Source organism: Ctenocephalides felis, unplaced genomic scaffold, assembly GCF_003426905.1.
Source record: "Ctenocephalides felis isolate EL2017-DRISC unplaced genomic scaffold, ASM342690v1 CF-g0.4_SCAFFOLD_03571, whole genome shotgun sequence".
In the NCBI taxonomy this organism is placed as follows: Eukaryota; Metazoa; Arthropoda; class Insecta; order Siphonaptera; family Pulicidae; genus Ctenocephalides; species Ctenocephalides felis.
Window position 1 is genome coordinate 34811597 of NW_020539725.1, and position 25615 is coordinate 34837211.

At 27.7% G+C, this 25615-nt stretch overlaps 4 protein-coding genes and 2 non-coding genes across 6 annotated transcripts; 2 read left to right on the plus strand and 4 right to left on the minus strand.

Moving 5' to 3' along the window:
- Positions 1-233: 233 nt before the first annotated feature.
- Positions 234-6504, minus strand: LOC113385963 (cationic trypsin-like). Its single transcript, XM_026623780.1, has 5 exons — positions 6326-6504; positions 6127-6243; positions 5171-5311; positions 4729-4918; positions 234-421 (listed from the first exon to the last, which is right to left on the minus strand). Exons 1-5 carry the CDS (start codon positions 6482-6484, stop codon positions 234-236), a joined length of 795 nt encoding a protein of 264 aa, XP_026479565.1. The 5' UTR covers positions 6485-6504.
- A 1308-nt stretch (positions 6505-7812) lies between these two features.
- Positions 7813-12598, minus strand: LOC113385964 (trypsin alpha-3-like). Its single transcript, XM_026623782.1, has 8 exons — positions 12574-12598; positions 12380-12459; positions 10825-10913; positions 10622-10769; positions 10451-10555; positions 9610-9747; positions 8684-8878; positions 7813-7887 (listed from the first exon to the last, which is right to left on the minus strand). Exons 2-8 carry the CDS (start codon positions 12452-12454, stop codon positions 7813-7815), a joined length of 825 nt encoding a protein of 274 aa, XP_026479567.1. The 5' UTR covers positions 12455-12459; positions 12574-12598.
- Positions 12599-13317: 719 nt separating this feature from the next.
- Positions 13318-16199, minus strand: LOC113384482 (anionic trypsin-2-like). Its single transcript, XM_026622197.1, has 7 exons — positions 16127-16199; positions 15939-16021; positions 14736-14824; positions 14216-14363; positions 14021-14137; positions 13765-13902; positions 13318-13565 (listed from the first exon to the last, which is right to left on the minus strand). Exons 1-7 carry the CDS (start codon positions 16176-16178, stop codon positions 13356-13358), a joined length of 837 nt encoding a protein of 278 aa, XP_026477982.1. The 5' UTR covers positions 16179-16199; the 3' UTR covers positions 13318-13355.
- Positions 16200-17891: 1692 nt separating this feature from the next.
- Positions 17892-23795, minus strand: LOC113385965 (trypsin-1-like). The gene is made up of 6 exons (XM_026623783.1): positions 23790-23795; positions 23364-23588; positions 22727-22840; positions 22232-22381; positions 18274-18565; positions 17892-17905 (listed from the first exon to the last, which is right to left on the minus strand). Exons 1-6 carry the CDS (start codon positions 23793-23795, stop codon positions 17892-17894), a joined length of 801 nt encoding a protein of 266 aa, XP_026479568.1.
- On the plus strand, positions 21411-21487 carry Trnaw-cca. The gene is given in 2 exon segments: positions 21411-21446; positions 21452-21487. It is a non-coding gene; the product is annotated as a tRNA-Trp (tRNA).
- Positions 21912-21988, plus strand: Trnaw-cca. Its single transcript is given in 2 exon segments — positions 21912-21947; positions 21953-21988. It is a non-coding gene; the product is annotated as a tRNA-Trp (tRNA).
- Positions 23796-25615: the final 1820 nt, after the last annotated feature.

Here is a 25615-nt window from a genome sequence, read left to right on the forward strand (position 1 = left end):
GAAGAACTGTGAATTAGAACAAAATACGTGAACTTTTGTTTTTTTATATATTCCAATACTAGTCCGATTGTCTATAGATAATCTATAAAGCTTAGGTAACTTTGTTTTTTTCTTTTATATTTATATACTAATCGCACTATATATTTCCGTTTTTAACATTAAGTTGGGAAACGCAGAGACAGACAGTCTCTGTTTGCTCATTAATAAATCGCCTCATATGTTATCAACGCCACTCACTCATCGTTAACGCAGTGCGCTGCTGTCAACACCGCTGTAGGCGTAAGCACTGTCGCGCCGCAAAAGTGCCCCGTTCCAGGGCCGTACTTGGCGTCTACGTGCAAATATCGCACGGATGCTTGATAGGGATGGTCTCCTGTCTGTGCTTCCCAACCACCAGCTATGCGGTTAGAAGCATGCGATTCTGTAAATTGGATGAATAATTGAAATGTTTGTTGTACTAAATTCAACTACAATGATTGTTTTATATAAGGGCTCAAATGGTTTCAAATTGATAAAAAACAATTCTCTGAAAGTTTTAGTTCTTAATACTAACTTTTAAATAGTACGCAATTCAATCAAACTTCGTATGGAAATAGCATGAAAAAAATTTTGAAAATTGAAAAAAAAGGTATAAAGCGATAATGAATTAGCGACAAATGAATTTAAAACGATCAAAATTTTTGAAAATTTTCCATACAAAGCTTTTATTAAATTGCGCCCTAAGTAAAAGACAATATTAAGAGCTAAAACTTTCAGAGAATTGTTTTTTATCACTTTGGAACCATTTGAGCTCTTAGGAGCAAGGAAATTCGAAAATGTCCATATTAAGGACCACCCAATATATATATATATATATATATATATATATATATATATACAGGGCCGGTCCTGGGGCCCTCAGCGCCCGCATGCAAGATTTGTTCTAGCGCCCCCTCCCCCCAAATATATTTAACTGTTTTAACAGTTTTTCATTGAAATTATATAAACATTTCCTTTTTTTTTTAAATTATAATTAAAGTAAAGTAAATAAATGAAGTAAAGTAAATAATTATAATTATCAATCATTCTGGATTTTTGTACACACACTTTAGTACACAAAAAATTAGATATAATCTAAAAGCGTATAAAATACATTGACATTAAATTTATTTAAAAAATCGAGGCTATTCGCGGGTTGATCATAATCAAATATTTTTAAATTCTCAAATATTTCTAACGTAGGTGTAATATTAATATTTATGATTTTGAAACATTTAACTTATTTATTATGCGAGTTATTCTAAAGAGCAACCTATCACGACAAAAGAGCAAACAAAGACATAACACTCGTATTTTATGTTTTAAATTATATTTTATTTTAGTTTATTTTTTCATTATTTGCAATATCTAAAATTGAATTAAACTTCTCCTTATTGGTATCGTAAGGGCCGAATTGTATTCAGCTTTACTTTCCCATCATATTCAGAGTATCAGATTGTTTTTTTTTTTAAGTTAAACTTTTTAAAGTGTTAGTAAAGATTAGTATTTCTCTATTATAATTAGTATATATTTCTTTAACAAGTTCCATTTTAATTAAATCAGCTTGCTATTTTTCATCAATAACGCTCAATAATTAATTTAAACTTTCGTTGGTTTGCTCTTACGGGAATGAACACTAAATATTTTCTTTTTCGATTCCATGTTAACTTCAAACGAAGAAAAAAAATTAAAAGTACATTATATTAAATAAGCAGAACAATAATTTACAAATTTGCAGAGTTATTATTTGTTTAATTGTTTCTATTGATATCACATTGCAAACTGAATATGCCTTTTATGATTCATAGTTAAGTTGGATTGTTTATTATAATCTATTAAGTATTCAGGATTTTATATTTAAAAAAATAAAAAATAATATATTATAAATTCCATTTCCGAACCTCATTTTGGCGCCCCCTAAGGCGTGCGCCCGCATTTTTTGCATGCATAGCATTCAAGACAGGACCGGCCCTGTATATATATAGGGTGTACCAGACCTTGACGTCAAGCCTAAATGGCGTGATTGTATTGACCTTAATTGTCCTAGAAAAATATGGGAAAAAAATTAATCTTCCGTTGTTTGGAAGTTATGAGCTTTTAAGTGCAACCTAAAGTTTTGGTGGAATTATGACCATTTTTTGGTTATTGTGGTTAACTGTTATTAATTTTGTTCATTTGAACTTTTGAACCGTGAAAAAATAACTCAAGTTTTCAAGAATTAAGACTTTTTGTTGAACTGTGAATTTAAAATTTTTAAAATCGGTCGTCTTTGAGAGGCTCTGTTTAAACAAAAATGTTCTAAAGTGTGTGCGTGTAATGAATTTCATCAAAAGTTGACGCATTTAATCAGGATTATAAAACATTTGATAATTTCATTATTACATTACAATTTATTATTATTCTTTACATTACATCACAACATTTTCAGTCCATTTAAGGTCAACACTATCACCCTGTTTCGGCTTGACGTCAATGTCTGGGACACCCTGTATATACCAAACAAGTCTTAAGCGCTCTTCACAAATGAGTTAATGCATCATCAAATTTATTTTTATACGAGTTTAATGCTATTAAATACTCGTACATCAAAATTATTTTTATTTCATAATTTAAACTGCATAAATGGTGGCGGACGTAGCTCAGAGGTAGCATGTCCGACTCACATGCCGGAGATCGATGGTTCGACTCCTGGCGCTTTCAAATAATTGTTAATTTGTAGAATACAGGAAAAAATAGAAGTAAATAGGAAAAAAAGAAGTTTACAAGGTGAGAAGAACATATTGAGAAACAAGAAGAAGAATGAAAATTGAATGGAAGATTAGGATTTAAGAAGAGATAGTAAATATATGATGAATATATAAGAAATATATATGTAAGAATTTTATAGAATATGATGAAGAATAAAATGAATAATGTATGTGGCTAAAAATGCTGTAAGCGGAGGCCAATAAAATTTAAAAAAAAAAATAAAAAAAAAAAAAAAAAAACTGCATAAATGTACAATATACCTACATGAAATTATAAAAATTTACCAGAAGATAAATATAATCACATATATAAAGAAATTTTCATTTCAGTTAGGTTTGTTGATATTGATGTTTGCTAAAAATGATTATGTTCATTCATTTCAATTTGGCAATTGAATAATTATTATATTTGTGTTTAGAACAGCTTCGAATTCATTCATTCAAAATTATTTACTTAGATATTTTAATATATTTTACTTGGCAATTGTAGATCATTATAAAACGCAAAATTAATTTATAAATTACGATAATTTTTTTTACGAAACTATCATTATATGGCGTTTCATTCTCAGAAATTATATGTACATTAATTTTAACCAAAGGATGACCGCATAAGACTGCATATTTTAAATTACTAATATAATTTATCATATATCATTATACCACTTACCTGCGATCACACATTCAGAAACTAAACAGGTGAATAAAACCGAGTATATAACCATATTTTCATACATTTTTTTATTTTCAACATCGAACGGTGCACATTCAATGGCAAGTATTTAATTACAAATAACATTAAATTTATTGAAAGAGCTTGCAAAGGTTCGAAAGCTCTTATCAAAATCAGAAGCTCTTAGCTTTTCAACAATGCGTTAATAGTATGGACATACTGTATAAATTCTGTGTAAATATGATAACATAATCAAAGTACGCAGTTTGTATAAATTAATAGCAGTTTGGGATCATAATAAACATTGTTTCATGTATCGATCAGTGGATTATTTAGCAGAATTGATACCAGACAACTCTTCAAATGACAAACAAAAAACTAAACGTATATGATTATTCATGTCCTTTATTAATAGATAGATTCGATATACATGTATAACACCCAACTTTCTGTTGTGAAAACAAAAAAATTAAAAAAATATTTTTTGTATCAAATTTATATTAAATAATCTTTTTTTTTTAATTTATTGTTTGAACATAATATATTATATTTTAAAAATTAAAACTTTTTTAACGTTAACGTTTCATAGTTCTGATCTTTTCGCGCCTTTTTGTTCTCGTTTAATTATATATTGAGAATTCAAAAACTATTAAAAACTGTATTATTTCCTATGCCATATTTTTTGTGCAACTTGAACATGGACAAATTGCGACTGAATATTTCATATAATTTAATTTGTAATTAGTAGTTAGTTAACTTCATTTTCACGTGTACTATTAATAATAATTTATTATTTATCATAGTTTAATTATGCAGAAATCAATTGCTATTCACTTTAGTATTTAATTAATTTTAGTGTGAAACTATTATTTATATTTATATTATATTATACTATTTTGAATATTTATTATATATATTTTATGTATATACTTATACGTATTTATATGAACATTTGAATTAGCATTTGAACCAGGATAAACAATGACCTGTACAAATCTGTACTTAAATCGAGAATTTTTATATAGAGCATCTTAATATATTTTTCAATAAGTAATAGGCATGTTCAACTTCAGTTTATAATATTTGGAGCCTGTGATATTTAAAGCCTATATTTTTTATCCTAGCTATTTAATAAACACGTTCATATTTATGATTTCCCAATTACACTTTTACCATCAGTATTACAATAGTATGAGAAAATACCTATCAAAATAAAGATTTTATCTTTTAGAAGCAGATTTATTTAAACAAAAATAATTCTTCAACTTCAACTTCTGAAAAGCAGCATACTCGTTGCAAGTGTAAAAATAATTAAGTATAGAGATTGATTATTAGCATTCGCCGAATTTTGTGCTTTTTTAATCCATGATATATAATGTGAAACATCGGTGTATATTCCAGGGTATACTGCACATCCTTTTCCAAATGACACGATTCCAGCCAGTTTATCATTGCATATTAGAGGTCCGCCAGAATCTCCCTAAAATACACACCAATAATAATAATGACTATTTTGAGTAATTTTTTAAAGTTAAAAACGAGGGTCGTTTGTGAGAGAACTGAGAAATGTTATTTTCAGACGTTTTTTATCATATCCTTTGCAACTATACAAACATTTTCCTTTCGACATTGTATTAGATGGAAATCGCTTTCATATAATTTAAAAAAAAATCTAGTATAATATGTATCTATATATAAGGTTATTGTAAAAATGAACTGTAGGAAAACTTACTTGGCACGAATCTTTTCCTGGTGTACCCGCACACAACATGTCTTCAGTAAACGTTTTGCTGTATATCATATCACATGTTACTCTAGAATTGATTGGTACAAAAACATATTTCAAAAATGGGCTCGCTATTGGAGGAGTTGCCTGTGAAAAATAATGTAAAAATATATTTTTGATCAACACGTGCTTTTTAATTTTAATCTTTATTAAAGAAAAACATTTTGATTATATGATTTAATGTTTATTATTATCCGCACCGTAAGTTGTTGTATACATATTTTGCAAATTACAACTAGTGCATTATATTTATTTTGGTTCATATTAAATACTAATATGGTAGTCATGTTTATGTGATCAAAACCGGGACAACTTGTTCAAAAATCCTGGACAATTCGGGACAAAAAATAAAAAACCGAGACAAGAAATGCTTTTAGAAATATCCGGGATACATGATGAAAATCCGAGCTATCACAGCCAAATCTATGGTTATCTTACTACCATCTCTTACTTAAAATAAGCTCGAGAATTTTTATTTCAGGTAGACGATTTAGTATATACTTAAGTAGCATCTATGTTAAATATTGCGATCAAAACTCTCTCAGAAAATACTTAATATCACAAATTATAAAATAACAATAAGTTAAACTTAATACATTTTAATTATGTCGTTCATATTTACTCAATCAAAATTATTATTTTAAGATTTTGATATAAAAATTCTTTAAATTCAAACTTATTACTGTATTTTATATCTATTACTGTACTGTATAAGAGGACAACGTTTTCTGGGCTTATGTACTGCAACTATGGTGCACATGCAAAAATAGTTATAATATTCAGATTATATTTTACATATTTGAAATTTGGTTATGATGAACAATTCGATCAACACTCTTTCAAAACATAGTATGCTTCAAGTTCAAAAACAAACGAGTGCAAAAGGTTATCAGTAGACCTACCGTTCGAACAACTCCCCAGCCCATAACAGTACAATTTGTGTGATCTTTAACTTTATCTTCATTTAATTTGATTGTTCTTCCCTTATGCGTAGGGGCTAATCCATCCACAGTTTCAATCTATACAAAAGGAGATATTCAAGTTGTAAATAAAAATAAATTAGAATTGTTTCTCATCTAACTCTTAATAAAGTGTATTGACCTTCAACACAGCGATATCATGTTGGAACGAGTTTTTGTCATATTTTTCATGTGAAATTATTTTCCTGACTTTCAATATATCATCTGGTTTGGCTTGCGTGATTTCAAGAATACCGACTGCCACGGTGTAAAGGGAAAGATTCGTACTGAAAATAAACATAAAATAGAGTCAACAAATGTAAGGGAAAGATATATGAAATAATCACTGAATATGTTTATTAGAATTTTTTGGAAGATAAATTTAGTGATTCAAAGTCTTACAAAATTTGATCAAATCAAATAAAAGTTAAATATAATTGTTTAAAATATATATATTGAGAAATTCGTTGCAAATCCGATATAATTACTTAATTATTTTTATTGTGATAATTAACATTTGTTTACTTTTGTATCAATTTCGATAGATTTTCATCTGTTATATATATTATATATAACGGATTTGCAACGAATTTCTCAGATAAAATCTTAAAATCAAATGAGTGTAAAAATTTTAAATTTGATTTTTTTTATTTAATTGTTAAATTTGTTACCAACTTGATAAATATGATACACGAATATCAAACCTTTGAACTTTCCTGAGTAGGTACAGGTGAAAGATAAATTAATTATCGTTTCATTACATAGATTTAGATCAGTATCACATACAAATAATTGTTCAGTCCAAACAGTATAAAAATTCAAAATGTTGTGACAAAATTTATTAGCCAAGTTTACTAATTTCAAATTTAACCCTTTCGACTCGGATGCCGGCACTCCGGCGGCAAAATTCATGTAAATCTCTGAATTCACGAGTGGAAAGTGTTAATATAAACTTTGATAAAAAGAATTTTTAAAGTTTGAACTAGAATCAATTGTTTTGTTTCATATGTAATCTTCAAATGAATATGAAAGGGATTTTGAAGCATTTGGAGAAATACGACTTTTGTGGTGGGTTCGATTTTGAGAATGAATGAGAATCATTAGCCAATAATATGTATAATAAAAAATATACTTACTCTTCCACACAATGAGCAGCTGTTAACACTGTGTCATTTCGAATTAAAGCCCCGCCACAAATATGCTTGTTTAATTTTCTAAGTGATACCTAAAACCATGTTTATTTTTACTTTTGTAAACTAATGAAACCAATTTACTTTTGAAGTATTAGAAAAACAATAGAAATGTTTACCGGTTTAAGTTCCTCACACATTTGGATTTGGTTTATATAACATATTAAAAAAACAGCAACGAAATTTGAATACATTTATAATTTATATTTTTTACAAAAATTTTACATCCTGTTTTATTTATGAAGAATCTTGCACATTTTCAAACCTGTGCCAAAATATTCTAAATGTTTATAATACTTTTAATTAATAAAATAACATTAAAAATTTTAAGTGATTGAGAAAATGAAAATAAAGAATTTAAATATTTAAATTTATATTTTCAGAACAATTATATATTTTTATTCAATTAATGTAACATGCCGATTTTTCTAAGTTTCACTTACTGGGTATAGAAATTGGCCTTCTCTTGCAAATTCACCTCCAATAATTTTTGTTTCCAAGTGTTTTGAATAGCCTGATAATAAGCATGAGCATTTTTAATGAAAAATATAATGCCACTATCCAAAAATATTTTAATAAATAATTTTTATACCTTACCATGTTTTACTGAAAGAACTATAAAGATTAGAACCACAAAACTTATATTTATATTCATTTTTGCAACACTTCAAACGAACCGATATTAAATAACTAATTTATTATATTTTTTTCATGTTGCTTTCGATGATAATTCTTTATCTAACAGATAATAGTAAAACATTTACGATTTTTGGTATCTAGTTGATGATTAATTTGATGGTATATCTGCAATTAGTAATCTTTCAATACCATTAGATTACAAAAAGATTTTAATAGGTATTTTAAATTAGATAGTGCTAATTATCTATATCATAATTTAACTCATTTGCAATAAATTACTTAAAAAATTAGGATTGTATATATATATATATATATATATATATATATATATATATATTTATTTATATATTTTTTTATATATGAATTTTAAATATGTTGATATGATAAAATATAAATAAAACTTAAGACACAGATTTCGTTACTGTTGTAAAAACGCTATTTTAATAAAAATAATTAAGCATTTATAAGCAACAAGGTCTAGTCATGTTACATGTTATTTTATAGTTATCTTTGATTTTCCAAATCATCCAAAAAATTCTTAAATGTTCAAAAAATTCAGAAACCTTCATTCAATATATAATACATCACTAAAAATAACTAATCTTTTAAAATTGAATAAGGTAACACATTTGTATTTGATGTCACATAACTGACTAGTGCATAGCATTTACAACAATTGTTATGACTGATATTATAGGTAGATATAGTGAATTTTTGATAACACTTCCATCATTTTGAGCTTTTTTGATCCATGTTAAGTAATGTGAGACATCGGTATATACACCAGGTACATCGCCACAGCCTGCTCCAAAAGAAACAATACCTGTTAGTTTATTGTCGCACACGAGTGGCCCTCCTGAATCTCCCTGGAAAATAGATGCTGGAATAAATTTCCAATATCTATGGTGTTTGTTTGATCCATTCTAATATCATTCATAATAATAAATAATTTATTTTATAATATTAATCTTTAAAAGTCAGTTATGATATTTAATATTTTTAGTGATTCCAAAGTTAACATTGATAAGATAGATTCCAAAGTTAACATATACGTTTTTTAAAAAATAGAACCGCAATCAGAGTAAGCAATAATTTTTCTCCATATAATATCCAAGAAGAGAAAAAATGCAGAGGATAAAATCATAGGAATGCGAGTATTTGGAAATAATTTTGAGTGTGATATAAAATTATGCCAAAGTCAGGTCTCAGAAGTTTCTTTACAATTTATACTACGTTTTGATAAATTATGCGAAATTCACTTTTGAAAATAAAAAGCAATCCAGAGCAACGTTTTAATATTTCAATTTATAATAAAAGTTGCATTGCCTATTTCCACATATGTGTAAATAAATATATAAGTTGCACACGATTTGCATAAATGCTTCAAAATTGTTTATTACGTTAAAAAAATTATTTTGTATATAAAAATTCAAATCGAGAAGTTTTAATTTTGAAGTAGTAGTTTGAAGTATTAATTTTCCATTAATGAAATAAAAACTATTGTTAAATAAAGTGGAGTTTATTTATCCAGTTATAAAAACTGTGAATATTAATTTTGTGAATATGAATATTATATTTACAGTTCAATGTATCTCACCTGACAAGAATCTTTGCCACTTTGACCTGCACATAACATATCATTAGTTAATAATGACTGATATATTTTGGCGCACAATACTCTTGAAACTATAGAAATATTAACGAAACGTAGTGCATCACTGCCATAGTTTGATCCCTAAAAGTGAGAAAATATTTTATCTATGAAGTTGAAACTATTTATTTATAATAAATAATAAATAAGACAACAACTTAAAATTCAAGGATATTTGTTTGGTATATAACATTTAGGATCCTTGATATTATTACAAATATATAAAAAGCAATTAAGATTGCCAACATTTAACTCATCGGAATATGTATGAGATTATATCTTAATTTTACAAATTCGCAATTGCAACATTATTCAACTATTACCGAATGTATTTGTATTATATTTTACTTTAGCCTTAATAACTACTATGTTAAGGCCTAATTTGTAATGGTGCATGTCAAATTTTATAAAATCAATGAAGATCAGTAACAGAAGACTAACACAAGTTCTAAATGGTGTATTGGACACTCATTATTACTAAAAATAACGTTATTGGTAAATAAACCAGTGATTGTTTTTGCTATACTATTCAAGATATTTATTTACTATTAGTAGTTATAATAATGAACGTCGTTTTTTTTAATTGGGGTATTGTAACAATGACTTACAGCTCTATTTTCTTTAGAAACATAATGATTTCTATATTTCCAAGGGACATCCAATGTCACTCGACGTCATACTCTCCGCGGCGAGAATCGAGCTTGGAACTTCTGATTGAAGTCCCACAGCTCAAACCACTATTCCAAGGAAGAGCCCAAACGTAATATAATGATAATTACAATCGTACCTGATACAAATCTCCCCAGCCCACGACAGTGCAATTAGCTCCTTCTTTAACCGGCTTGTCATTTAATTGTATTATTTTACCAGAATGTCCAGTCCTAGTTTTTACCTGAATAAACAATTGCGTTAAAAACAATATCTGCTAATGAATATATACTTGTACGATTTCATTTACCTTCAGTACTGCTATATCGTGCACGTAAGATTCGTTGATGCCGTACATTTTGTGTTTGACAATTTTGGTTACTTTCATTATGCTATTCTTTGGAATATTTTTTAATCTGAAAATACCTGCAGCTACTTTGTAGTGATCTGGCTTCGTACTAAAATTGTTTGTGTATTGACTTAAATGAATTGATTAATTTATGATATACATACTCTTCCACGCAATGGGCAGCTGTCAGTACAGTGTCATTTCGAATCAAACTGCCCCCACATATGTGTTGACCATAATATTGTAAGGAGACCTATGAACAATTCATTTTATTTGTAGATAATTTGACAAATTTAATGACAAACACTTAACACACACCAAAAATTCACAAATTTGTTAAGTGCCAACAAAATTGTTGTGTGTTGAGTGTTTGAATTTGAGAATCAGTTTGTATTTGATATCGTATTGAGTGTTTGATTCTTTTAATTTTTTTAAAAATTAAATAAGTGTATAATTATTTTTTTTATTTTTTATTAATGTTTTTCAGAAAAGGACATCTCATGCTCACGATCATCAAATTTGAAGATCGACAAAAATTTGAAGAGTAAAAAGAAGTTGATAAAAAGTCCTATATCAGATTTTTTAAATAATACTAGTTTTTTAATAACGTGTATATACTTGTTATTTATCACATTTATTTCGAATATTGAACTAAATTAGTAATTCATAAAAATAGAATATATTATAGTTAACAATAATGTAATAAACCAGAATAAAATTTTGCTTTATTAACTTCCCGTAGGGTAAGTTATAGTAATCGCAAAAAAATCGAAAATGAAAATTTTTATATATCTTTACGTTTCAGAGGTTTCTGAACATTTTGGCATACCTTAGAAAAAATGGATGTATGTGTGTGTGTGTGTGTGTGTGTGTGTGTATGTATGTATGTATGTGCGTGTGTGTATGTATGTGCGGATACAAATTTTCGTCGACGATTTCGGGAACACGGATAAACCGATTTGAATAATTCAAAAAACATTCGATTCGTATTAATAAGGAGACGTACTGATTAGTTTTTGGCGAAGGCAGGTCTAGCCGTTCCAAAGATACGGGGCAAAAAGTGCCGAAAACGGTAACTCAGTTTTTAAGAGAACGGAGCGTCCGATTTGAATAATTCAAAAAACATTTCACTTGTATTGACAAGATGAATAATCGATAAAATTTTCATGAAGGCAGGTCTAACGGTTTCGGAGATCTGATGAAAAAAGTAAAAAAAAATGCCATTTGGCGGTCAAAAATGATCATTAGACATATGCACATCAAATTATCAGATATTTTATAGAGATTTTAACAATAAGTATAAATTTGTTTTACATTCCTATGGGTTCCGTACCAATGTTTACGCGTTAGACGGCGACGCGGCGCTTTGATATTTCGTCTTTATGCAGTTAAAGCAGTACGATTGCTTTAAAAAAAAGTTTAGATCTTCCAAAATATGTCAAAATAAAATAAAACTTTGTTTTTTTCAAAAAAAAAAAAATAAAAAAAAATATTTTTCTAAAAAAAATTTTTTTTTCAAAAAAAAGTAATTTTTTGTCCAATATATAGTTTCTCAAAAATCTTATTTTTTCGAAGTAAATTTTTTTCAAAAATCTTAATCGTTTTTAAAAAAAAAATTTGGTACGGGAAGTTCCAGCAATTTGCCTTAAGGCACGATGCCTTAATTGCCTTAAGACAGAATTCCACTTACAGCTAGTTTTTAACTAAAATGATACCAACCGGAAATAAAAATTGTCCTTTGTTTGCAATTTCTCCACCAACAATTCTCGACTCCCCGTCATGTTTATCAGTCATCTCACCTGTATAATACAAAAATACATTATGTTAAAATAATGTGATTTACAATACCATTCGATAATTTTAAAGTGATCGCTAAGTATTATTCACTACTTAATATAATATCTGACACACACCGCATTGCAAAATCGTTGCAAGTGCAACTAAAATGATGCCATAATTAATCATTTTAATGTTGACTATGCCAAAAGATCATACGAAAAGGTATTTAACTATGCTTGGTGATATATTTGTATAATTTGGTATCAGCTTCGTTATCTAGAAGATAAATTCTGGTGTACAATCACAGTTTTCGATACTCATAAAACTGTATTTACCTTTAACACGCTTAAGTTCGATGATACAGATTTTATACTTATCGATTGCTTTGACGTATATTCATATTATATATATAATTTATATAATAAATCTAATTACTTTTTATCAATTATATTAATTTTTTATGATTAGATTTAAAAGATACACCTGTAGTTTGAGTAACAATGTACAAAAAGAACATGTTTGTAATAATTTTCATATATAATCGGTTCTAGGGCTATAAAATTGTTTGAAATACAATATGTTCTTAATATAGAAAACAATTATTTTATACCATATAATTTTTTTTTTCATTTTTATCCCTTATAATTTTTGTTTGCACCGTGTTCTTATTCATTAATTTTCAATTTTACAAGTATAATTTTTTAACAAAATTGATTTGTTTTTAATCTTACTAAATAAATATTTTTATGTATAATACTTACACTTTTTTATTTTCATTCTCGCACAAAGTAATGAAATCGTAATACAGTTTATTAGATTCGTTCTCATCATAAACAATTATTGCCAAACGAAGATATTATAAAAAAACAATTACAATTTTCTATTTTTATATTACAAATATATATTAATACATGTATTATATTATCTTAAATATTAAAATTGTGACTAAAAGTAAAATCATTACATGAGACTGCCTTATAATATAAGCATTATTTTGTGCATCTTTAATCCATTCTAAGTAATGCGATACATCGGTATAAACGCCTGGATTTTTACCACAGCCCTCTCCAAATGAAACAATTCCAGCCAATTTATTATTGCATACAAGAGGACCACCCGAATCTCCCTGAAAATTATAAATGAGAATTTAAAAAATAAGCAAATATTATATGTGTATACTCATAAAAATAATTGTAAGTTAATTTTACATTTAGAAGCTAATTTTTCGAATATCATCTATTTTTATTGATTTGCCTGATCTGATCGTGTATGAGTATTTATCCAAAAAAACGATATTTTAATTTATTAGAAATTTATTTTCTTACTTGACAAGAGTCCTTTCCTGGTAATCCACCGCAAAGCATGTCACTATTTAATAAATTCATATAAATTTTTACACATTCTGTTTTAGGAATAATTGGTATTTCTACATATTGAAGAAAAGGGCTTCCTGCCTGCGAACCCTGCAAATGGAAATCATAACGAAATTAATGTATCCGAGTTAAACTCGCAAATTTTCTAAAACAACTTTACGTTCGTGTTTTATATAATTTTATATTATTAGAGGATATTAAATCTTACCTCATATGTATCGCCCCATCCTATTACTGTACAATTGGTATGATCCTTTACTGGATTAGTGTTCAACTTTATTGCTATATCTGAAATAGTCTTGTTTGATGATCCAACTGGTTTTACCTATTCAAGGTATATACATTTTATTTATTATAATGTTTAAGAAAGGGCTAACACTTTGTATAAAATAATGGCATTTACCTTAAGAACTGCTATATCATAATCAAAGTTTATATCCAAGTTAAATTTTTTGTGTTTTATTATTTTTGTCACTTTCATTGAAACGGTGTTTGGAGATTCAATTAGAGTTGTTGTATTGAAAGCAACTGTGTAGTATTCAGGTTCATCTCTAAAAAAATTTACATAAAATATTAGAGCTGTTTAACACGTTGGCAGAAGTAGGAATTAGTTAATTCCACTGTGTCAACAACCCCATTACGAAATAACGAGGGGATGTTGACACGTTGTAGACACTTGCAGTCAACGTGCTAAATATATACTTTTTTATTTGTTTTTTTGTCTATTTATTATAATTGCTTAGCTTACCGTACTTATAATTTATTTTAATTTTTCTTACAATTAATGCTTAATCACTTATTTTTTTATCCAATTTGAAAATATATTTGACAATTCGCATATATATTCAAAGAATTACTGCTTTTTTTTATAAATGCAGATTGCAATTTAATATAAAAAATAAAGTAATAAAAAATATACATACATGATAATACAGTGGGCTGCAGTTAAAACTGTATCATTTCTAATGAGACTACCTCCGCATAAGTGTTTGCCGCGAACACGCAAGGATACCTGAATTAAATTTATTTATATAATTTTCTCAATATTTTTATAATAAAAAACACACACACAGGCACATCATATTTATTCATTAACCTCAAACTGCTTCATAATTTTTGAAATTCTGCATTTGAGCAATTCTGAGCATGCCTTGTTGATATTTTCAATTTTTGTTTGCCAAGATCTTATTTTTAATGAACGTGTCATTTGGAAAGCATTTGAACGCTTAATTAAAATGAATTATATTTTTTATTAATTATTACGAGAAATTAATACACAAATAATTATGTTGCTTGCCGAATGTTATGGAACTCTCTATATTATAAAGGCGTTAAGGGGCACCACTAGTGTGAAATTTTCAAAAAATCGAATTTTTCCATATTTTGATAGGTTATACCTTGAAAAATAACATACCAAAATTTTAAATCGATATCTTAGATAGTTTTTGAGTCACAGCCATTTAAAGAGTATATATATAGTATATTGTATAACGATCATTTTATCAGGCGTTTTTCTCGAAACAGCATTTTCCGAATTTGCTGCAGCGATTACTCAAAAACAAATGATCCGATCACTATCGAATTTTATTTACATGCTCTATATATCGTTCTCCGTAAAATGAAATATCAATTTTTTGATCGGATCAAAAATCGCATTTTGGCAGTCCAAAAACGACCAAAATATTGGGTAAAATTCGCCTTCTTTTTTAAAACGCTGCCATTTTGTCAATTTTTGATTTTTTTTATCGTAGTTCATTTTACAGACAATATTATCTAGTTTAACGAGAAGTTTTTTTTAATTGCATCCACGTAGAAGGCCGGAATCACTGCAGCAGTGAAGGGCCTTTTTTTCGCGCCGTTGGAGATCGACGATAACTTAAAAAATATTTAATTTTTTTCTTCAATAATTTTACTATGTATTTTCAAAACATGTGTAAATATATTCTTATAATTTTGAAATGATTGATAAAGTATTTTTTTAATATAAATTCCCAAAAATCACCTTCTTTTTAGGCAGTTACACTAGTTGTGCCCCTTAAGAGTATATATCACATCACATTAATTGAACTTGAGCTTCAAATTAACTTAAATTTTCTCAAGACCATATTATAAATTTTCACACTCACTGCAAAAGAAAATTGACCTTCCACTGCAGGGCTCCCTCCAACAATTCTTGTATCGCCATTCTGCTCAAACCCGCACGTTTTTCCTAAATCACCAATTAAGATGAAAAACGTTTTTTAATTTCAAACTTTTTATAATAAAATTTAAGGTTTTAAGTAACTTAATATTTGAGTAACAATATCTAACTCACCAATTTGGTATATTACCACAAATAACGCAATAGCAATGGTGAATTTATGCATGATAAAATTAACTTTTGTGAACAGACTGATATCTAATCTATTGTCTACATTATTTATATATTTATGCATTTATCAATTGTAGATAATTTATGATTCTAGTGGAAATAGGGAATTTTTGATAACTCATAATTATTGAATTTTTATCAATAAGTTATAGGCGGGCGTTTATCTCTATTTGAGACTAATATGATATTTTAATGATTCTGCATCTAAGTTAGTTTATTGTTATGGTTTGTGGTTTTTAAATTAAATATTAATTTGAGAGGATATCATGTAGATCTTAATTATGAAGTGTCTAGGTTTCAAAATACAAAAAGTTCATACTACACCAAGTATGTATAGTACTACATCAAAAATAAATACTGAAATTAATTATTTTCCTATTACGATGTGAACTTTATCTTGGTAAAAATATCATAATAGTACGTAATAATTTTGGTTATTTTTAAATTAGAGAAGTTATAAAGATTTGTGTTAAAGAGTTCAAGCTACTGTTTTGCGTACGATAGCACTTTATTCAAAATCGGTTCGGTTGAAATATGAAAGTATTTAGTAAACAAAATTATATTTTCAATATAATAATTGAACTTTTTGTTCTCTAGGTTTGATCTTAAAATTTTCATCCATCCATCCATCTGGATTTTATTATATAAAGCAATTTTATCTGATAGTACTCTGAAATTTGATTGTACTCTGAAAAATTACCTGTTGCACAATTATATCAGAGAAAAAATAAGTTTTTCATTAATGAGATAATGAAAAACAAAAAATGAGGAAGTAAGATCTGAGTATTGAAAATATAATAAAATCTGATTACTAAAAATCAATCCCTGACAAAGAGAATTAGAGATAAATGCACCTATTATTATTGATGCACGTGCAATTAATGATTAATGATTAGGGAATTCCAAGATAAAATGATAATAGTTCACCTCTGCTTAATTATATTCTTCCACTAATTGTTTCCTGCCTCTCCTATGTAAGTCGTATGTGATGATTATCTTTTTGTCAAGTAGTATTTGATATCAAAATGCCAATTATGTCATCAAATGATTAAATAAATATAACTAAAAACGCTTCATTTATTCAATAGTAAAATGATATAAAAAACGGAATTCTGAAATGGATGAAATTATAAAAAATCTGTTTCGGCACAGAACCAATTGGAAGACTTCGAACAAAAATAGTTTTTTTTTAAGTATTATTATTTTAAGTAGTATTATTTTTTTAAGTATTATTTTTTAAGTATTATTATTTATATTTTGTTGATCCCATTTTGAGCTTTCCCATGCAGTTTGTCTATATATGTATGCGAGTCAAAATTTGCCTTTTTGTCGGTATTTTTCAAACATGTCTGTGACAATTTCAAAAATTTAAAAGCCATTCAACGATACGCGATAAGGACTTGTCGATTAGTATTGCGCGTCGATTCACCAAAAGTTTCTTTGTAATTAGTAGATAAGAAAAATTTTCCATCAACCTTTTATGCTGAAATTCCTGAACCGAAAAAAACTGTTCGAAAATTATCTCTTTCGAATCGGATCGGTTCTTCGTAATTAATTTTTATTAGAAAATTTTTTTGACCTTTTGAAACCCTAAAATTTTGATTCTGAATTAACATTTTGAGATATTATTACAGGTTTACAAAAAGTGGTTTAATTATAAAAATTTATTTAAGTGTTCCAATTTGTTAAAATTATATTTATTTTATATTTACTTAGGGACAACTATAAAGAAGCAACAAGAGTGATAATTTTTATTTTATTTTTAAACATTAAGTATGTAATAAATTAAATTAATACAGATACATGTATAATATATTTGTTTAAAACGTATCAATTAGAATGGCATTAATTACTTTATAGCGAAGGCGTAAACTTAGTTATCAAAATAAACAATTTTATCACTCTGCTAAATTTGAATTACACACAACGGGAAGCAAAATGACACTTTTACATCTAGTTTCCAATAGTTTACTTAATTAATATTTCTAATCAATCAAAAATTATCGTAATTGTGTCATTCAAATATTTATGAAAAATAAAAACTATGATATAAATATAAATATTTAGGTTCATGTTATTACACTTGTTACTCTCATGTATACTAGAAACATTTTGTTTGTTATCTGTTCTATCCGTCGATGTAGGAGTAAAAGTATTTGAAGTCGATGTAGGAATAAATGTATTTGATGTCGATGTAGGAATAAATGAACTTGAAGGTATATCGTCGCTTTCCTCCAGTTTACGTATTGTTGTATTGATCCAATTATTATAATGTGATATATTTGTGTAAACTCCTGGATAATCTGGATGTCCGCAATATACACCCCAAGAAACAACTCCTGTTAAGAGTCCGTCGCATACAAGAGGCCCGCCAGAGTCGCCCTGAACAATAAATAATAAATTTACAATTCCAAAACAATAACAATTTTTATGAATTTATGATGTTAATTATAATTCCTTTAAAGTCATTTTCTATTTTTGCAAAATATATAACTATTAGATATGTATGTACATGTGCGTATGATGCAACAATGTGCCCCCCAGACATTTCGGTAGCTAACGTCGAAATAATAAAACGATTTTTCCAGTAGAAAATACTCTATTCAGAACTTGAATTCTTAGAATAAAATTTATCTAAAACATGTGCCCCATATTGATCCAAGTAAACCCACTTGTTTAGTTACGTTTACTTATATTTTACAATAATCACTAAACATTTTTATTTTTTATATATCTCACGTGCTATTCTGAAAGTCAATTCTTGTTGGATTTCCCATATACATTTGTAACTTCACTGACTGATAAAAAGTACATTTGTGCATTTGATGGTTCCATGAACTTTTTCATAGGATATAATCATTGCGAAATATCAGGATTTCCGTACGTGGGGATATAGCTCAGACGTAGAGCGTTCCACTTTCTTGCGAACTGAAAGGTCCCAGGTTCAAATCCTGGTGTCCCCGTTATTTTTTTTTGCTTTTAATTAGTTTTCAATTGATTTAATGAAATTATATATATATATATATATATATATATCATGAATTAAACTAGTGGTGTATGGCATCGTGTCTTAAGGCAAATTGCTGGATCTTTCCGTGCCATAATGAAATGTTCGAGGAATATTGAATGTTTTCAAATAGATTATTATAAATATTGTAACATTGTCTAATATTTATAAGAATTATATAAACTGAATTGCAAAGTAGAATTTGAAATAAAATTTAAACTACTTTCGATACACAAACTTTTTTGAAGAAAAAAATTTTTTTTTTCAAAAAAGAAAATAAAAAATAAACAATTTTTTCCAAAAGCAATTATTTTGTTAAAACAAGCAGAAAGTTTATAGGATCATTCAAATCTGACGCTTAGTTCTCTCAAGAACTGCAATTTTTTGCACATTTAGCTTTGTATCTTTGAATTGGCTGGACCTGACTTTGCGAAAAACTAATCACCCCTTCTCCCAAACATTACAAATTAAATAGTTTTTAGATCATTCAAATCTGAAACTCCGTTCTCTCAAAAAATCGATTTGTATTTTCTGCACTCCTTTCTCCATATCTCCGTAACGATTGGACCTTTCTTTGCTAAAAACGAATCATTACATTTCCCAATCTATAGGATTCGAATGTTTGTTGAACCATTCAAATCGTTTGATCCGTGCGCCCAAAAACGTGGACGAAAAAATGCGGACATACGAAACACACACACATCAATTTTTTCTGAGGTATGCCAAAATTTTATAATCCTTCAAAACGTAAAGATTACTTACGGGAAGTTAAAAATTACAAATAGCATTACTTAGGGTTGGGCTTAGGGTTAGTTGAGCAAATTTTTACTTGAACGGATGTAGCTCCTCAATGATAAGTGTCAATAAATAGTTATACGGCTTGATGGATTTGTTGTTTTTCGCTTAACAAAAGTGTCAATAGTATTTTTCGGTAATAAGTAAAATTTAGGAGCTACAGCAAAAAGTCGAGCATGTTCAATGTACCCCATAGGTGGGGCAAGTTGATCACTAAGAAAGTATAATAAAACCATAGGTTCAATGTCGATTAGTGATGAAATGAAATAAGTGTTTAATAATCAGTTCTATATTTATAGTCTTTGACAAAGAAAACAAAATTTATAGTAATTTTCTTTGACCAAAAGTAGAATCAACAAAACTATAATTTATCTATAAGATTTACCAATAAATCTTAGGAATAATTATACCATTATATTTTTTTGTTAAAAATCATTATTTTTTTATTTTATTACTTCTATAGAGTTAACTTAAATCTTAAAAATAATAATTAATTTTTGAAAGTTAATGGTAATGTTCTTCGTGACAGAACAAGTTTAGCAACTATGCTCAACTAACCCCAACTCGGAGTTATTAATAGCTTGATTTAATAATGTGTAATAGTGCGGTGTATTTTTGTGTAAATAATTTTCTGTAAGTATTTATCATTTTTCTTTCGACATTGATTATAAAATCTAAATGATTTTGTTCGACTGAATTTTGTTCGACACTCGACGAAGACCGAAAAGTATTTTTAAATCAAGTTTATTCACAATTGATTAAGTTTTTTTTTGCTAGGTGTTACTGCCCTAACCAACATAACTCATCAAAATATTTATCAACACCAAATTCACATAATTCAAAATACATTTATGCATTTGATGGTTTCATTGGCTTTTTTATAGGAAATAATCATTGCGAAATATCATGTTTTAAGTATGTTGGGATATAGCTCAGCCGTAGAGCGTTCACCTACAATCAGAACTGAAAGGTCCCAGGTTCAAACCCTGGTATCCCCGATTTTTTTTTTTCTTTAGTAATGAGTACTATTTTATCAATTGATTTATTTTAAATGATAATTTTTAATTTGTTCCTAACAGTCCTTATTGTCCTATGAGTTGTTATGATTTAAATGCATAAGTGTGTGTATGTATGTATGTAAGTTCTATAATTGTATATCATTTTTCTTTCGACATAAAATCATTTAATTGTTCCACTGAATGATGGTTTCGACACTCGACGAAGACCGAAAAGTATGGTTAAATAAAGCTTATTCACAATTGATTAAGTTTTTTTTGCTAGGTGTTACTGCCCTAATCAACATAACTCATCAAAATATTTATCAACGCCAAATTCCCATACTTCAAAATACATTTGTGCGTTTGATGGTTCCATTGACTTTTTCATAGGAAATAATCATTGCGAAATATCATGTTTTAAGTACGTGGGGATATAGCTCAGCCGTAGAGCGTTCACCTCCAATCAGCATTGAAAGGTCCCAGGTTCAAATCCTGGTATCCCCGAAATTTTTTTCTTTAGTAATAAGTACTATTGTTTCAATTTATTTATTTTGAATGATAATTTTAAATTCGTTCTTAACAGTCCTTATTGTCCTATGAGTTGTTATGATTTAAATGCATGAGTGTTTATGTATGTATGTATGTAAGTTCTATAATTGTATATCATTTTTTTCGACATAAAATCATTTAATTGTTCTACTGAATGATGGTCTCGACACTCGACGAAGGCCGAAAAGTATGGTTAAATAAAGCTTATTCACAATTGATTAAGTTTTTTTGCTAGGTGTTACTGCCCTAATCAACATAACTCATTAAAATATTTATCAACACCAAATTCCCATACATCAAAATACATTTGTGCATTTGATGGTTCCATTGACTTTTTCATGGGAAATAATCATTGCGAAATATCATGGTATAAATACATGGGGATATAGCTCAGCCGTAGAGCGTTCACCTCCAATCAGAACTGAAAGGTCCCAGGTTCAAATCCTGGTATCCCCGATTTTTTTTTCTTTAGTAATGTGTACTATTTTTTCAATTGATTTATTTTCAATGATAATTTTAAATTCGCTCTTAACAGCTCTTATTGTCCTATGAGTTGTTATGATTTAAATTGAAATATGTGTGAATAAGTGTGTGTATATGTATGTATGTATGTATGTATGTATGTATGTATGTAAGTACATTTGTAAGCATGTTTGCACTTTTAGTAGGAGTACGAGAATTAAAAAGTATAGTTTTTACCGAGCATGCATCTCTGCCTCCGCCTGGAAAACTGGCACACAACATAGCTTCTGTTATGGAACTTATTCCGGCGAATAATTTTGAGCATTGAGCTTTTTCTACTATGTTCACTTCGACTTTCATAAGGTGCTCAGATGGTAACTTGATGGCCTTTGATCAAACAACAAAATTTTATGTTAGACATGATAAATGACAAAATCAATGTGGGATATGGATAACTGCAGTTGAATGATCGTTGAGTTATAAACAAATATTTTAGAACATAACATTCAAACATTTTTTCCTACAAATGGTTCTTCTTACACAATATGCAAATGAATATTTTCAATCTAATGTTCGAAAATATTGGTTAAGCAATTACATTGAAAAAAATGTGAAGGCAATGATTGACTCAACAACGCAACCTTTGGATCATTTTTAGAATTTAGCTAAATATGTTTATTATTTTATAAATTTATTTATGCATATGTTTTATATAATAAATAAAATATTTACCTCGTTTGTTGTGCCCCAGCCTGAAACCAAGCACGAAGTGTCAGGTTTTAAGGTTTCTTGATTTCGCACAAGTATAGGTGCCGTTTTGTTTGAATATTGAAATTCACCCTTGATCTAATAAATGAGAGTCTAATGTGGTCATGCACTTATTGACTATTATCAATGTGGATTGTAAAATTTAAATAAAAATATTTGTCGTCTTTTAAGTGATCATAGTTATAAAATTATGTTTGCTGTCTGTAGTATATTTTTGACTTATATTGCACGTGAAATTGTGAAATTGTATTTATTATTTTCACTTAAATGTATTGATTTTGTGTATTTATCTTGAATTATGTATTAAATCATATTACTTAAATGTATTATACATAACTTTTAAAGTTATAATAAACATATTTCATGATAATATAATTTATGTGCCGATTCTACCGTAAAATAGACCAATGTTATGGCAAGGTTATTTTACGTAGAGCTTTTCGTATAAAATGGTACGAAATACTGTCAAAATGTTATGTATTTCTTGTACGATCTTATGCTATATGTATACTATATATTGCCGATGCTCTACATTGTGAATCATTAATATCATGTATATGACTTTACTTTTGTTTTAGAAATATATTTTGTTATTTAGTACCTTTATTATTGCTACATCGTTCTCCACTAATATCGGATCATAAGATTCATGTTTGATTATATCTTCGACTTCAAACCGAGTACTATTATGAGATAATTTTGTAGATCCTGTGACAACAAAAAGATATTGACGCTCATATATGCAACAATGTGCCGCAGTTAATACGAATCGATTTTTTATAATGGTTCCTCCACAGAAATGACCTGAAGGTGATCTTAACGATACCTGAAAAATAAATTATTCTTAAGATACAATATATTTTTTACAAAATATGTACCAAATTGAAACAATGAAATTAAAGTTCTTTTTCACTCTTATTTTCACATTTTCTTTACGTTAATTCATGAAAATATGTTTTTGCTCTACTATGATTCGGGAGTAACATTTTTTTCCCAATTTTCTTATGTATACATGTAGTATATGTACGTACATGTATAATGATTTGGTATATTTTACAAATTATTCAAAATTTTGGACATATATTAGAGCTTTATATATCACCTGATATGGAACCTGGGTAATATCAACTTTAACTCCGCCAATGATTTTAGTTTGAGATTCAGTTAAACTGCTAAGGCGTATTTCCAAGCACAATAATAAACCTACAATTATTTATCATTAAGTGACTGAGAAATTTAGTTACTATAAGATATAAACCTATATTAGTTATTATAAAAATCATACCAAAATATGTGACAATTAACTTGTTTCTATCCATATCTGGCAAATTATAACATCACACTTGTGATTTGAATCATTTCAAAAGATTAATGTTTCTTCCATATTCATAAAATATAACTGCGTTAATCGTATAAAGATTTTATAACACCAATGATATCATTGTAAATTGACATCAAATTATTTATATTATACTAATAAAATATTCTTTTATCTGTGTTAAGTTGTTTATTAGATATATAATGTTTAAATAACTTTATGTTGAATTGATTGTTCGAAAACTATTGTGCGGAATTTTTCCATAATCAGAAATACTTTATTTGAGATTTATAAAGTAAAAAACAATACATTTTTTCTCTGGATGATATTTGTGTTTAGAAAAAGCATGCTTTTAAGAAAAAATATCAAAAGGTTTTAAAATATTATTCACGAGCGGTACTTTTTACCAATTTCCTAATGTATATATTTATATATTTATTTTTAAACCTATCTTCTGAGTTTTTTTCACTTCATCTAGGTTCAACTTAGGTTCTACTTTTTAAATATTACTTGATTCAAATCTAATCAGTTTCAAACAATTAACATAAATAGTTTATTTTGAAAATATATCTTATTTTAAATAAGTTTAATTATCTAATGCTTGCCAATCTTAATTAAAAAATGTGGCCAATGTGATAGTTTAAAAAGACACTAAGTAAAATATGCGCAAATAGCGATTTGTTCATATATATTATGTCCATTAATAAACAAATGAGTTTTGTATATCTTTCAACGATGAAATATATGGCTCTTTTATACTATTTATATTTATAACTATTTTATATTATTTATACACAATTTTATACATCCATCTAAGGATTTGCAGAAGGTAACAAATAACTTTGATTTATAATTACAAATCATGATTCAAAAAAACTTAACTAATATATTAATCACTTAATCACTTACAGTTTTTTGACATACTAAACGTTTTACAAGTAAAGCAGTATGATTGGATTGGAAACGCGAGGATATTTCATGCATGGAATGAAATGTCCTAACTGGACTGTATTCGACAAGATACAGCAATACAAAGAGATTTTGGTGTTAGAAGAAAAAGACAGAGAAGTTTCCAGGTATGAAAAGAATAAACTTGAACGAGGCGAAGAAAGACAGTTAGCCAAAATACGAAATACAGTAAGAAATAAACAGAACAGTTTAAGAAATTTTTTAGAAAGTGACCAAAGGAGGGTTTGGTCAACCTTAGCAAATCACGAACGTATACAACGTGCATTCGGAAACCATAGTTCGGCGGTTGTGTCTGAATATTTACAAAAAGAAAATGATCACAAACGAAAACAATTAGATCTACTAAAATATCGTAAAAAACAGCTTATGAAAAGTTACAGATCTTTAGTTTCGAAAGCGAACGATTTGGAGGATAAAGTTTTAGTTGAACGTGCTGGTATTAAAACTGCTATCGAGAAGAAAAGACAATTATTAGCATTGAAGGTGCAAAATAACAGTATGAGAGTGATAGCAGCAAAATATATCTTTTATTCTTATGAAAAAATTCTAAAAATCCTTAAGAAAGA